This window comes from Neodiprion fabricii, chromosome 5, assembly GCF_021155785.1.
Source record: "Neodiprion fabricii isolate iyNeoFabr1 chromosome 5, iyNeoFabr1.1, whole genome shotgun sequence".
Classification (NCBI taxonomy): domain Eukaryota; kingdom Metazoa; phylum Arthropoda; class Insecta; order Hymenoptera; family Diprionidae; genus Neodiprion; species Neodiprion fabricii.
This window is the reverse complement of record NC_060243.1, coordinates 17,998,158-18,012,287: the sequence shown is the minus strand read 5'-3', so window position 1 is coordinate 18,012,287 and position 14,130 is coordinate 17,998,158. Positions and strand designations below refer to the sequence as shown.

The window sequence follows — 14,130 nt, the reverse complement described above, 5'->3', positions numbered from 1 at the left end:
AGACAATTTGAAATTTTAAATAGTCAAAGTCAAGCTAGTTTTGGACAATGCAAAAGTTGAGTGTAAACCAATCGTTATTCACTCGGACACAATGATCGTTTAAGAAGTTTTCTTCGCCATTATTTTCAGATGACGTTTCGGTCGATTTAAATTTGGGAACACATGTTTTTCTTCAAGGCAGGTATTTTGAGCCAACGATCGCTTTTCCAATTAACATTCACACACGAAACTTGCTCTGATTAGATACACGCGACAGTAAATAAACAAATGGAAGAAGAAAGAAAAAAAACACCAAAAAAGTTCAAATGAAAATGGAACGGAATAAAAAAAAAAAAAAAAAGGAACATTCGAGAAGAGAAGGCAATGATTTCGAGCGACATTTATAAGTGGGAAGACTTCGCGATATGCAAAAAGAACGAAACCTTGTCGAAGCATTCGTATCCGCACATGTTGCACTCGTAGGGATTCTTGTAACCATGATATCTCATGTGCACCGTGTACATAACGACATTGCCAAAGCCGAGTTCGCAATACGGGCAATAGCATTCCAAAGCAGCGCCACCTAAAGTGTTTTCCTGACTGACCATCGGCTGCTGAGCGTTGAGAATCGGATCTACTGGTGATTCGATCGCAGGATTTGAAACGGAGTCGGAAGACTCTCCGTCCGACTCGTCAGCGACCATCAATTTGTCCAATTTAAAGGCCTTCCCCTTGCGCCTGCTGGTGCGTCCGTTTTTGGCAGGCTTTGTCTTTGAACTCTGTGCCACTTCCGGTTTGCTGAGATCCAGAGGAGCCTCTACCGCCGGAGGCTCGGGGCTCGTCGAACTCCCGGCGGAAGAACTGCTCGGTGAGATCACCATCGCGTCCCTCTGAGCTCCGAAATTTTGCTGGTTGTCCCGGGCGAAAAATTCGAAGGGTTTTAACCCCTCCGATTTCAGCATCTCGTTTTTGTTGCCGTGGAACTGCTGGAGGAAGTTGACCGGCAGATTAACAGCCGAGAGCAACTGCCCGTAATTCAATTGCTGCAGTCCCATCTGCACCTGCTGTTGACGATGTTGCTCAACGACGAACGGATTTACCTGAATCTGTGCTGAGCTTACGCCGGCCATTTTCTTCCCAGAGCTGCCCGCCGTTTTCGAAGCCTTCTGCTTCGGTCCACGTCTAGTTCCGTAGATATCGATTATGGGCAGCGGATTCGGAGAACCGTCAGGGTTCAGAACCATTGCCGGTTGGTGGGCATACTTTCGCAGGTGGAGCTTCAGCGAGTGGCAGTATTTACTGGCGTATGAACACTCGGCGCATCGGTACTGATAGATGTTTGAGTGGGACTTGAGATGGCTGTTGAGCATCGACTTGTTGACACAGGAATACGGGCACTTGTCGCACTTGAACGGCTTTGAGCCAAAATGGTTCCTGAGGTGATACTCGAGGTGGTGTTTGTACTCCGTTACGAAGGGACACTTCGGGCAGGTCAGCAACTTCTCGGCCTTAATGTGGCCCCTGCTGTGATCCCAAAATTCGAGCTTCGTTATCGCCACGTAGTTACACTGCTTGCATCTGAAAGTCTTCACCTTGCCTTGGCAGTTTATTCGCGGCACTCGCATGCCTGGCTCTTCAACCTCGTCAGACTCTTGCTCGGACCGTTCGCCCTGACTTGGAGAGGCTCGCGCACCGTCCTCGGATACTGAACTCGTGGGTGCGTAAGACGAAGTGTTGGGAACCTCCGGCGTGCGGGATTTCGATGAAGAGTGGGTTGTCAGGTGTTCGGTGAAGTGCAATCTGGAAGGAATTTGACAGGTCGTGAGAGCCATGTTTTTTGGGGTACTTTGAGTCACCTTGTTGTATACAATCGATCCAATCGCTAAAGAAATATCGTGTCAGGGGTTAACGACTATTTACTTTTCCTGTACCAACACCGAATTTCGAGATTGGTTTCATCGTGATATAAAATAATCCAAGGATTTCAATGGATTTCAGAGCTTTTATTTTTGGTTTCAAAGATTTCAAATGTTTCGGATGATTTCACAGGCTTCGGTAACTTGTCATAAGATTTTAAAGGATTTCAAAAGACTTGGAAATATCGCATGGGGTCCCAGAAGTTTCTGGGGTTTCGTGACATGTCAAATATTTTAGAAATTCCAGAGGATTTTAAAAGATTTCACAGAATTTTAGAGATGTGAGGTGATTTCAGATACGTTTTTAGGCTGAAGGTTCAAAGGATTTTATAGAATTTTACAGAATTTCAGAGATTTGACGCGACTTCGAAGATTTCAGAAATTTCGAAGAGTTTAAAAATACTTCACAGAATGTTTGAGAGTTTGAATAATTTTGCAAAAAGATAAAATCATTTCTGTCCGAAACAGACACTTTTCTCATATAACCATTATAAAATTGTAATATAATACACGTATTAAAATTGTAGCAAAGTGTAAGACGAATATGAGGGATTCTCCGTCAACTCGGCCATTTTTTTTTCGACCATCTCAGATCTACCCCATAATTGGTTGTATCAAAGTACTACCAAAAGGTACTCTATGTGAATTTTTTCAGATTTTTTAATTCATTATTTGAGAAATTCTCGTTTTTTTCAAATGAATATAACTGAAAACCATCTTAATCGGCACACAAAAATAGCTTCACATCCTTCTGTGTAGTGTTTACTCATTTGTGATACGAATACTTCGTGTTCGATAAGAAAAAGTCAAGTTCCGTACGGCACTTGACATACTGGATAACGACAAATAAAGAAGTTAAACAGTCAGTTACTTCGAAATTTAAACAATCGTCAATTCCCGAAGTGGACAATTTTCCGCGTATCACACTTACCAGGCGAAAAAATTTGTTCTCTGGAATGAAATGAGCCACTGTAAAACCCGATTTGATTTTACCGAAATAAACGTTTGCCTGTAACTAGGTAATGAAAAAAAAATTTCAGATGGATTGACGAAATTATGACTTTTCTCTGTGAAATGTTTGGTTCTAACTCAAACAAATTGCGACTGTCGAATAGTCCTTTGAATCCGGCACATTTTTACCTCTGTGTATAATGGTCAGAATTTTTGAGGTCTACAAAGAATTGGTCATACCAAATTCACAATGCTAGTTTACAATGTAAAATTACTGCATTAATGCATTGAACAAGGTTCGTGAAGTCTGTTCTTGACCGGGCTAGAAACTGGTCATAAAACGCGTTTAAAGCTTTGAGGCTGTGTCATATTTGAAGAGGTCGTTCCACCCACAAATTGTAATCTAACCACCACAGAGTAGAAAGGTTCGTAATTTAGTAACAGTCTTTACAAAGCTAAACTGCAGAAAATGTACCTCATAAAGGCAGAGCGGTTTTTTTTTCGGGTACGACGAAAAAAAAAAAGAATGAAATCGAAACCCAACAAGTTTCAACTCCAAGTTTGACATACTTAATTACTTAATTACTTAATGCTTACAGCACGGATAAAAATTGTCCATACTCCGAGTTTGTGAAAAATGAAGTTTGTCTTACACGTCCATTCGTCAATAATGACGTCATAAACTAACCTGTTAACGGTGACGAAGGGGCAAATCGGGCACTGCATGACGCGTGGCTGATCGTTCTCGGGTTTCATGGTGCTGGACACCATGTCAACGGGTTGCTTAGCCCGCGCGCTCTTCTTTCGTTGCTTGGTTTTGGGCTTGTAAGTCGCGGACGACTTGGACGACCTCGCGCCTTTGGCGTGGGGAAAACCAACGGCGGAATAACTCGAATTGGATACACTCCGGGGGCTGTATTCGTACAGCGTAGCGCTCGAATCCTGTGACGTCGCGCTCGCGGGTGACAGACTTCCGTTCGCCATTGAAGACGAACTCCGACTACTTGGTGACACCGAGTTGCTCGTGTAGTGACCCGGAGACACCCCGGAGTCATTGTTTGTATCCTCCGGCGACTCCGATTTCTGAAAATCAAGGTTATCTAGCTAATTTTGTCCTTGGAGTTGTTCTCATCCTTATTTGAGGTTACGTTCGTCGTTATTCAAGGTTGTTTTCACCTCTATTCAGAGCTACGTTATTTTTCTTCAAAGTTATTTTCATCCTCGTTCAGGATCATTTTTATTCTTATTCGGAGTTATGTTCATTGATACCCAGGGTTATTTTCATCCTAATTCGGGGTTATGTTTACGGTTATTCAAGGTTATTATTTGTTCTCTTTCGGGGTTCAATATTTCTGTTAGCTATATCACGAGTTTGAAGTTTGTGACGTCATCGTAACGATGCATTTTTTTACAGAAAATTTCTTTGTTCGGGAACATTAGCATTGTCCAAAATTTAGTAAATTATAATAAAGTTCGATTAATTTTTTTTTGGAACCGCAGGCAGTAGAACAGGATTGAAACGAATGGAACGGAGTAGGAATGTGGATGATCTGGAAAGAAACAATCGAACGCACGGGTAGGACAGAAAAGATGGCGAAGGACGCGACGTATTTACGCAATATGTGGTCTATCGAGCCTTGTTTATACTTAATACCGATTGTATTCGACTCGTATTTTGCTAACTCAACTTATGTAAAATGGAAATTTTCGAAACGTTTATTATTATCCTTCTTTCCCATTTTTTGCTGTCAGCTAATCAGGGACCCGGCGACCTTCGGATGTCCAGGCCAGTTAATGTAGAAAAATTTTTATTTACCAAGATAGCGAGTCCGGCGACGAGTCATTTGAAATGTAAATATTTTTCATTTTATACTTTATGAAACAAAGCTTATGTAGACCACCCCTGTCCTAACGTATATACTATCTGTCTATACATCTATGTATGTATATATACCAATCGCAGGCATAAAATATAGATATTTATTTACACAGGCATACACAATGCAAACACAATACCTTTACTTTCGTCACAATATGTAAGGATATGGAAAAAATCTGACTGCAAGATTAAGAAAAGAGGTTTGTCAAACGGAAAGTCACCATTGCCAATTGTGTGTGTTGTTTGAATTCGAACGTTGGACTTTTATCTACCGTACTAAAATGTTCCAAAATTAAAATTCAAAAATTCACGTCAATCTTTTGCACATTTTTCGTGTCTTGGAAAATATTCAGATTTTTTTGTACGGTACTATTGTTTCCATGCACAAATGTTGTTAGATTTCCGTGCAATTTCTAAATCCATTTTAGCCGTGATTTAACGAAGACGATTCAGATGTTGTTTAGTAGCCAACAACGTGTTGAGGAAAAAAAAACTAATTTAATAATTTTATACGAAGAAATCTAAGTATGAAAACTAATTTCAAGAAATAATATCTCGTTTCTTCAAAAGAACTCAAAGATAAGGTTATAGCAGCTACATGAACGGAGAAAAACTGATTTTTTGCAGTGCGTAAACATTTTTTCATGTGAAAGGAAATTTTTTTAAATCAGAGGTAAATCAATTTGATACCGAATTGATTCATCGCAGAAATAAAAATTAACATTTCCAAAACGGCCGCGAGATTGACGAATGGAAAAAAAATCATCGAATCTTATACTCGCAACTATACTTTCGACTTCCGCGAACTAAAAAAATTGCGAACATCGTAGCAGCAAATATTCAGCATTCACCAATAAAAGAAAGATATATTTTCGTAAGGTTGACTTTCATAATGACGTTAATGTAACGATGTGATTTTTGAAAAAAATCGGCAATTCGCACACTTCAGTCTTGTCCAAAATTCGATAAACACCAATAAAGCATGCCATATGTTACTAACGTTTTAAAAATCCAACTCTGTCAAAGTTATTTAATATCAAAGTGAAAAATTGGAAAAAGATATTTTGGATTTCACGTTTCTTTAGATTACCTGTACACTGAGAGAAATTTTTAGTTCCGGTTGCCGCTCAGTCCTTAACTATTTTCATTTTTTACCACAATCGAAAAATATAGTTCTAGGTAAAAAATGAAAATTAGTTTTCAAGCTGTTACCAGAAAGTCTAGTATCCGTTACTATTCTTTCTCATTACGACCACTGTTGCTATATTTTCTTGTAACTGTTGCGAAAATTTAACGCTTGTGCAATAATAAATTGACGTTAAACCCTTGTTTAGCTAAAAAAGTAGAGTAAACCGAGCAAACTGATTTTGCGTTGCAGTTACCAAAAAAGGATCGACAATAGCTCAAAATCGTTACGCGCACCTCGTTTTTTTTGACGATACCTGTTTTACTGAATTCTTCTAGTTACTATAACGCATGAAATTTTTCTCAGTGCGGTAACTTCAATCTTGTCTAATTTTCTACTCATGCTCTACACCGAAACAAAGTCTTACACTTATAGTTACTATACATTCGTAAGAAATCTGCGTTTTCCACCATACCATAATCAAAAAATCTAACATACTGTTAATACTAAATATATAATATTAAATAGTTACTTGCATCAAATTTTTCTGCAATTCAAAGCAATATTTGCAGACCTGTCGAATCGTAAGAATACCAATTTAATTGGAAAGTCTCTGCAATAAGTATAAACAACAAATAAAATGTTAGGTACTCAGTTTATACAAAACGCAGGTTAATAAACATAATACAACTCTGCACGCTCCATCTTTTTATCTATTTATCTACATATATATATGTATCATTGCAATAAAGATTACGGTAACAAGGAAAAAAAATGAAACAAAGAATAAAAAAAACATAAAAATAAAAAAAACAGCGCGGGCGTATCGATTGCACCGATCGCGAGTTTCGTTCGGGAAAAAGGGGGAACTCAGTGATGGCGGGGCTCGGCAAATGACGAATTTCGCTACAGAGAGGCTGGCCTCTCCTTCGCATCGCGGGGCTTGATTAGGGGGATGATGCAGGGGCGTCTCGGGGGTTACTCACCACGATCGTGTCGGTGATGTTCCAAGCGGGCGTGGTTGGCGAATAGTTGAACTCGCCGTTTCTCTGCTGCTGATGAACTGGAGGACCCGTGACCGGGTCTTCCACGATCCGTTTACCTTTCATCTTGCACACCTATGCAGACCGCTAAGTGAAGATAAACAAAAAACACTCGCTCAAAATTGTGAAAAAAGGAAACCCAACTTCCGTGGTGAGAAGAAAAAAAATAATAATTGATATCTCAACTTAATCCGCCAACACAAGCCGATGAATAATAAATCTAGTCACTGCAACCAAACATTTGTTGAGTTAACTGATGTTCAGTTGCGGAAAAAGCTGCGATTGTGTCAACTAAATCTGTACGAACACAGGCTGAGGAATGTGAAATTCATTCACCGTAAATAAATATAATTAGTTGACTTGACTGATTTTTAGTCGCGGAAAGAGTAATTTGATTGTTTTCTTTGAGAAAAGAAATCGACTAAATATGGGATGCGTTTTGCAAAAACAAATAAAGAGTTCTATTTATTTGAAACAAGGAAGAGTAAGCAAGATACTGTTTTGTGTCAAATGAGAATATGTTCAAATTTGTAACTATTATAAAACAACACATTTGTTAGTATTTATTTTACAGCCACCGGACAGCCGCCATAATGCTTTTTTCTTACTAAAAATCGTACCAGTTAGGTTAGCAGAAGAAAAACAGAAATTTACGATTTTCAATTCAAAAAAGGGCAATCTCATTTCCAAGTTTCGATACCATTGTACTATACTTCGTTGTCTTTAAGGTACGATCAGTTATACATTTTTCATACGCATCGAATGTATAATCGATCACGAATTTCTACAAAATTCTGAAATTTATAATCTAGAATGAAACTTGCCTTTGTCTAAATAATTCGTTCTGCGGAAAATGTGTACCGGAGTTTCGATCGGTCAAGATTAATCGAAAATAGTTTAAATAACAAATGAATAGATGAACTTCAATATTTATTCACTATTCATAAATTCATCGTCAAATCGCACTATTGGTACAGTAAATTTTATACTTTTCTATCAAGCTTTGATCGATTAAAAGTTCAAACATAGGTATGGGAGAATCAGAAAAATTACTAATTTCAAAAAATTTGTGCAGAATCCAAATACAGATCCGCTCAACTAGCCGTTTTTTCCATTTACTCTCTTTCAACCCTGCAGCTTCGTCATTTTCAATGACGCGAGACGAAGTTCAAAGCGTAGGTATACAAAACACATTATAGATCAAACCAATAACTGAAAACTTGTGCTCGTGAGTATAAAAAAAAAAAAAAAAAAAAGGAACGAGCTCGTCTATCAAACACACAGGAAGTGAAAAAGGGTGTAAAAAATTCTGACAATTTTCTATGTACTTTCCTGAGCTACGGCAGCGTGATCGAGTCAAGAGGGTGCAAACGCAGACTGCAGCTGATGTGTTAACCGGCAGTAGAAGCCTACAAAAATAGAGCCAAAACGAAAGTGTGCAGTGCAGAAATTCTCAGAGCGGGCACTTTTATTTCATTCCTTGAAAATTTTCCGACTTTTCCCAGTTTACACGACTGAATTAACGATTTTTTTTTCCCGATTGCTTGCACTTCAGCATATCATATCGCAGTAATATTTCTGTTTGTTTTTAAAAACGTTGAAATTGAATACAGTTCGATAACAAAAAAGAAAAAAAAAAATCTTGTCAAGTACTGGTAAATTTCAAATTTAGATACATTTAATTCCCATTGTTATTCGTTACAACATTACCTTCTTCGTAAATGATCTTATCGATAATCGAGCGAGCGCAGCACGTGAAATAAGAATAATTCGAGGAGGAAACACGAATATGTAGTACAATTTGTTAGTAATGGTTAAAAAAATCTAGAAATCGCATCGCATTCAAAAACGACTACATTGCAAAATGTTCATTAAGATTACCCGACATTTTCCGGTTTTCCAGAGAAGAAATTTCATTTGTGGCAGTGACTATTAGATGTTATCGCGAGAAGGGTATTGCTGAGATTCAACGGTTCAAACATCGTGAGAATTACCAGAAAATATGTAATCAATAACTAATATTTAGTGTGATTATGGTTTTCAATACTAATTTTTCTGATTACCGCAGGGTTAAATCTGAAAACAGTTGTTTAGTTGCCTAACATCGATTTAAGATTATCGCGATAGTTGAAATAAAAAGCTACAATATTAATTTACATTCTCAACCTAGAACTATACGCGTGATAAGTTTTTCGTTCGCGATAAAAAATGAAAATAGTTAGGATCCGTACACGGTAACAACGACAACTGGGAGCTTATCTACCTTGGAATGCTGCAAGAAGAGAACTGTTTCCAGCAATGTTTCGTACCCAGTTTTAATACATGGTTACAAAAGTAAGGAGAGGGGGAAGTCGAAAGAAAGGCGCTTTGCATACCTGAGCAGCGGCCGTTCGGTATGCAAAAACGGGCCTCCCGCAGGCAAATTTCTAAAGGGTTGAGACGGGGGCGGGCGGGTAACGGGGGAGGCAAAATGGGCCCAAAGCCTGCGGCTCTAACCAACAATGCGGTACGGAGAAATGGGTGCGTGGGTCTGCAGGTCGGGTTCTAGGTACCCTATCGCCTCTCTCGTTTTCTCTTTACCTCTTCACCTTCTTGTACCTCGTCCTCGGAAGGAGTCGCGACCTCGAGTAGGATTACTGAATTACGATCTTGGCAGCAGGGTGGTAAAACTCTTCCTACTGGCAGGGTTGTCGTTGATTTACTGAACCAGAGCAATTTGCACTTGAGGAGGGCGCGCGGGGCGGGCAAGTACCTGCAAATATACAATCCAGTCGACGACCCGACATAACTAAGGAAACTGCAACTGCCTGCGACCATGTGTTTTTCGGAAATTGACTTAACGGATTATCGACCTAGATATTATACAGCCCTGTACTGTACTGTATTCGTGGAAATAAATCATTCTCGTTACAATCGGAGCTGAGCAACATGGTCCGCAGTATTGCCAACGGCGAATGGAAAATTTTCGTTTAAATTCATGGGGTACTCCTACCTTTACCGACCGAAAAAACTCACCCGGCTTCCTTCCTGTGTTAAATGAACAAATGAACGAAAGGGGTTCGAATTTCGACGGTGCGTCGCTCTTTTCTACCGAAATTCAAAAAAGTTAATCGTATCCCGAAAATCAATCTTGCTGCAATGAGAGCTGAGCAATATTGTCCGCGGTATTGCCAACGGCGAATGGAAAATTTTCGTTTAAATTCATGGGGTACTCCTACCTTTACCGACCGAGCAAACTCACACGGCTTCTTGCTTTACTAAATGAACAAATGAACGGAAGGGGTTCGAATTTCAACGGTGCGTCGCTCTTTTGTAGCGAATTTTAGAAAGCTAATGATATCCCGAAAATCGTTAAGACGTTTCGGATTTTTTGACTTGTGTTAGTGTTCCCACATTTCCCGCATTTCAGGGGCCAAAAAATGCATAGCTAAGATACTTCGCGCGATCCCGGAAAGAATGAGGAATAAGTTTCTTTTCGTAAAAAGTCTCTTCGCCTTTTCAAAGCGAAAAATTCAGAGTGCCGAAATCCTTTCACTGATTCTAAAAAATACAATCTATAAATAAATTAAATAAATATTCCTCTCACTGGTGCAAATATAGCTCGTGAAATAAATTCATGGGAAAAAACTTGAGAAGGAATAAAATTGTATAGACGAATGAATATAAAATTAGATAATATACGTAACAAGAATTGCTGAAAATCCTTATTACCGAGAATATTTGTTAAAAATGCACAAGTAGGAAATTTTCTTGTCCAACATATGAAACGAAAAATTGATAAAAATCATTTCTACCGAACTTAGCGCAAATATAAATTATAATTCTTATTCAAAATTTGGGATAAACTGAGAGATAAAAAAATGTTTGATATTTATAGTCGGTGCGAGAAAATCGTTAGAATTGGAATATTTGATTAAGCAATTTTTAGGCAATTAAGGCAATTAAGGCAATAAAAACAAGATGTTATATATAAGGTTGTTTTTGTCAAGCACGAGAGAACGTGAAAATTTCCTAGAACCGCTGCTACTGTTGCACTGTGATTGAACGGTTAGGAATAGTCGTGAAATTTCTGTATAACATACGATGCTATCGATATTTTGTTGAGAGTTCTGCGTTGAGAAATTTTATCGCTTTGAAAATTGTGTAATAACTATCTGTTAAAAGCGCCAATCTTTGTGTATAGAAATAGATTCTCGGAGAATTAAAAAAAAAAAATCTTCGAATTCAATTCACAAGGTGTATGAAAATTGACGAAAGTCCGATTATTTTTTCAAGTCTCATAAATATATAACTACTCGAAAATTTAAGTATCAATTCAAAATTTCAACATTTTATTAAATTTTCAATACTGCGGTGATTATTGCGAAATCAGAGAGAAATTACTCGAATTACTAAAAAATAATTACATACTGATTCATTGGAATCGAATTCGATATCGATTCTTTCCAAAAAAATTTTATTTCAATTCGTCCATTTTTTTATGCTCATTCTCTTCGTCGATGAGAATTTACCTTTCCCGAAGCGAGCCGATATCTACGATATTGAAACACATTGCGAATGAATAATTTTTACAAGGATCTGTCGTATTTCCAAACTTTCCCAACAATCATTAAGTCATTTTTCACACTCAACTTTCGCCTCGCTTTCGATTTTCTAGAAAGTGTGGTAGATCTTTAGTATCCGAAAAGCAAACTCTTGCCGCTGCCGATTTTACGGGTTGAATGTAATGAAATATTGTATACTTCTACCGGTGCTAGACAATACGATTCTATGAATTTGATTCTTCGTTTTCGTAGACATTTTTTTTTTTTTTCCAAACATCAAAATGAGCATTTTTTCTCACCGCAGCCGCTTCAAGATCTTAAGGAAAATTAACGATTCCCGAAGAAAAAATACATCGGTCAAAATATTTCAGCGAAATATTGCGCCAAGTTTTGGGTGCAACGGTTTTTTTTTTTTTTTTTTTTTTTTTATCTTTGAAAAAACGTAACGGAGTAGTTTGTAGAAATAAAATTATTAAAATTTTGCCAGAAATTCGCAAAAATTCAATGGAAAATAATTCGCACAGCGTTCAAATCTACATAGAAAACCGGAGATAAAAATGTTAATACGAAGAACACGAATATTTTTGTAAAAACTAAAAGGAACGTAAAAAAAAAAAAAATACAGATAGTAACGTTGCCTTTTTCCAAATAATCGACAATAGTTGACACTGCAATAAAAAAATTAATTAAAGTGTGACTACAACGATCATAGTGATAAAAAAAAAAAAAAACAACCGTTATATCCTTTATATTATTTTAACTATAACCGCTGTATTATTGTTATTATGATTATTATACCATCTTCCAGACCTGTATACACATACACACACACACATATATATATATATATGTATATGTATACCGATTCGAAAATTGGAAAGACACAATACAAGAATTCCCGGCACCACAGTATCCATAGCGAATGGGACCAAAAAAAAGTGTTTATCAAACCAGCAATCACACATCCAAGTTTGTATTTTTTTCCCACCATCAGTTTTTTCTCCCTCTCCGTCTTTCTCCTACTCTGTTCTCTAGTATCCGATTACTTGATCGCGTCTCTCTTCGTTTTCTCGATAATTTATACAATTTTCACACGGCATTAAACGCGGCACAAGTATCCAACGACTTTTTTACTTGCAAGGATGAAAATTTTGGTTACAGAGACGGGGGCGAAAAAAAGAGAAACGAAAAAAAAAAAAAAAAACAACAACAACAATAAAGAAACAAACCAAAAAAAAAAATTCGGACCGTGAAACGAAAAGTCGGACAATCGCCCGACGAACTCTGGAAATAAATAAATTAAATTCGTCCAGAAACAACGGTCGCGACGAGTGACATAAAGGATACATTTCGAAAAACTCTTTCTCTATCTCTCTTTCTCACTTTCTCTCTAGACGCAAAGTACACAACACACACGGATTATGTTTATTTTGATATGAACAGGTATAATGTGGAATATTTGTATATATGTTGTACCAAACGGACAAGAATTAGAGAAGAAACAATGATAAACGCGAATGAGGAGAAAAAGAAGAAGAAAAAGAAGAGTTGCTCGTATTAGCGAAAACAACTATACCTACCTATAATACGAATGTGGAAATTTTAAAATTCGCCAAGAGCGACAATCATGTTCCATCAACGGTTTTAAACACAGAAACAAAACACAAAGTTGCGAACGGCAAAAACAGGGCTAACTATACAATCGAATCGGGTGACAAGTGCCAATCGGTGAAACGCAATATCAAGAAAGCTTCGCGGCGTTTCAAAAAAAAAAAAAAAACGTTCCGCATGCCCAACATTGGATATTAAAAAAAAAAAAATTGCAAATCTTACCTGTTTCGATCCGTCCAATCGATTTGATCAGCGCAACAGCAGCACCAGCGGCAGTACTTCGTGATCGAAGAAACCTCGTTGAAAAGTTGGGAAATTTTGAAAAAAAAAAAAGAAAAAAGAAAAACACAACAACAGTTTTCAGTTTATTTTCAGTTCGTTATTGTTTTCACGCACATCGACGCGGAACAACTATCGCAATTTCGATCACAATATAATTGTTATTTTATTATAATAAGAAATGAGAAATGTACGGTGGTGAAAAATTGTCTGCCACAGCTGTCGAACTTTGACAAACGTATGCCTTATTTTGATTCTCCTCCTTTGACTTGTCGCGCACTTTCCGAGCTCAGCCGATACTTCAGATTACTGCAGAGCGTAGAAGCGCGACTGTCACTTGACCAAGTCTCGGACTGGAATACCGCATCGGTTTACTTTGGGCTTTCCAAGGGGCAATGCCGGCCGTTCTCACCCTCTCCCTCTCCCTCAAAAACTGCCCAATCGCCGCCCGACAATTGACGGTATATTCATAGATGTTTTTGGCAACCGGGATCTCTCCCCTCCCCCCTCCCTGCCCCTTCGCCCCACTACTTGCAGAGGGTGACCCGTCGATGGCGGGGGAGATCCGCTATTTCCCTCTCTCCGTCTCTCTCACTCTCCTCCCCTCCATATCTCTCTCTCTCTCTCTCTCTCTCACACACTCACACACTCCGTTTAGTCATCAGACGGCGCACAGCGGAGCCCTTTTATTTTTCTACGTACGTACACGTATTCCGATTTCCCTCTTTCTCTATTTCTCTTTATCTATTTGGTATATATATATGTATTTTCTTTTTTTTTCTACGTTTTCGTGGAATTCTGT

The 14,130-nt window shown here is 38.1% G+C and overlaps 1 protein-coding gene across 1 annotated transcript; it reads right to left on the bottom strand.

The window, feature by feature from the left end:
* Positions 1–208: 208 nt before the first annotated feature.
* LOC124182873 (protein hunchback-like) lies at positions 209–13,675 on the bottom strand. Its single transcript, XM_046570640.1, has 4 exons — positions 13,272–13,675; positions 6,838–6,981; positions 3,535–3,929; positions 209–1,779 (listed from the first exon to the last, which is right to left on the bottom strand). Exons 2-4 carry the CDS (start codon positions 6,958–6,960, stop codon positions 381–383), a joined length of 1,917 nt encoding a protein of 638 aa, XP_046426596.1. The 5' UTR covers positions 6,961–6,981; positions 13,272–13,675; the 3' UTR covers positions 209–380.
* Positions 13,676–14,130: the final 455 nt, after the last annotated feature.

Bases quoted from the DNA above. Each gene is read 5' to 3' on its own strand.
- LOC124182873 (XM_046570640.1), bottom strand. From the start codon at position 6,960: ATGAAAGGTAAACGGATCGTGGAAGACCCGGTCACGGGTCCTCCAGTT. The intron at 3,930-6,837 runs GTGAGTAACCCC...CTTGATTTTCAG, and splicing joins ACATCACCGACACGATCGTG to AAATCGGAGTCGCCGGAGGA. The intron at 1,780-3,534 runs GTTAGTTTATGA...AATTCCTTCCAG, and splicing joins CCCTTCGTCACCGTTAACAG to ATTGCACTTCACCGAACACC.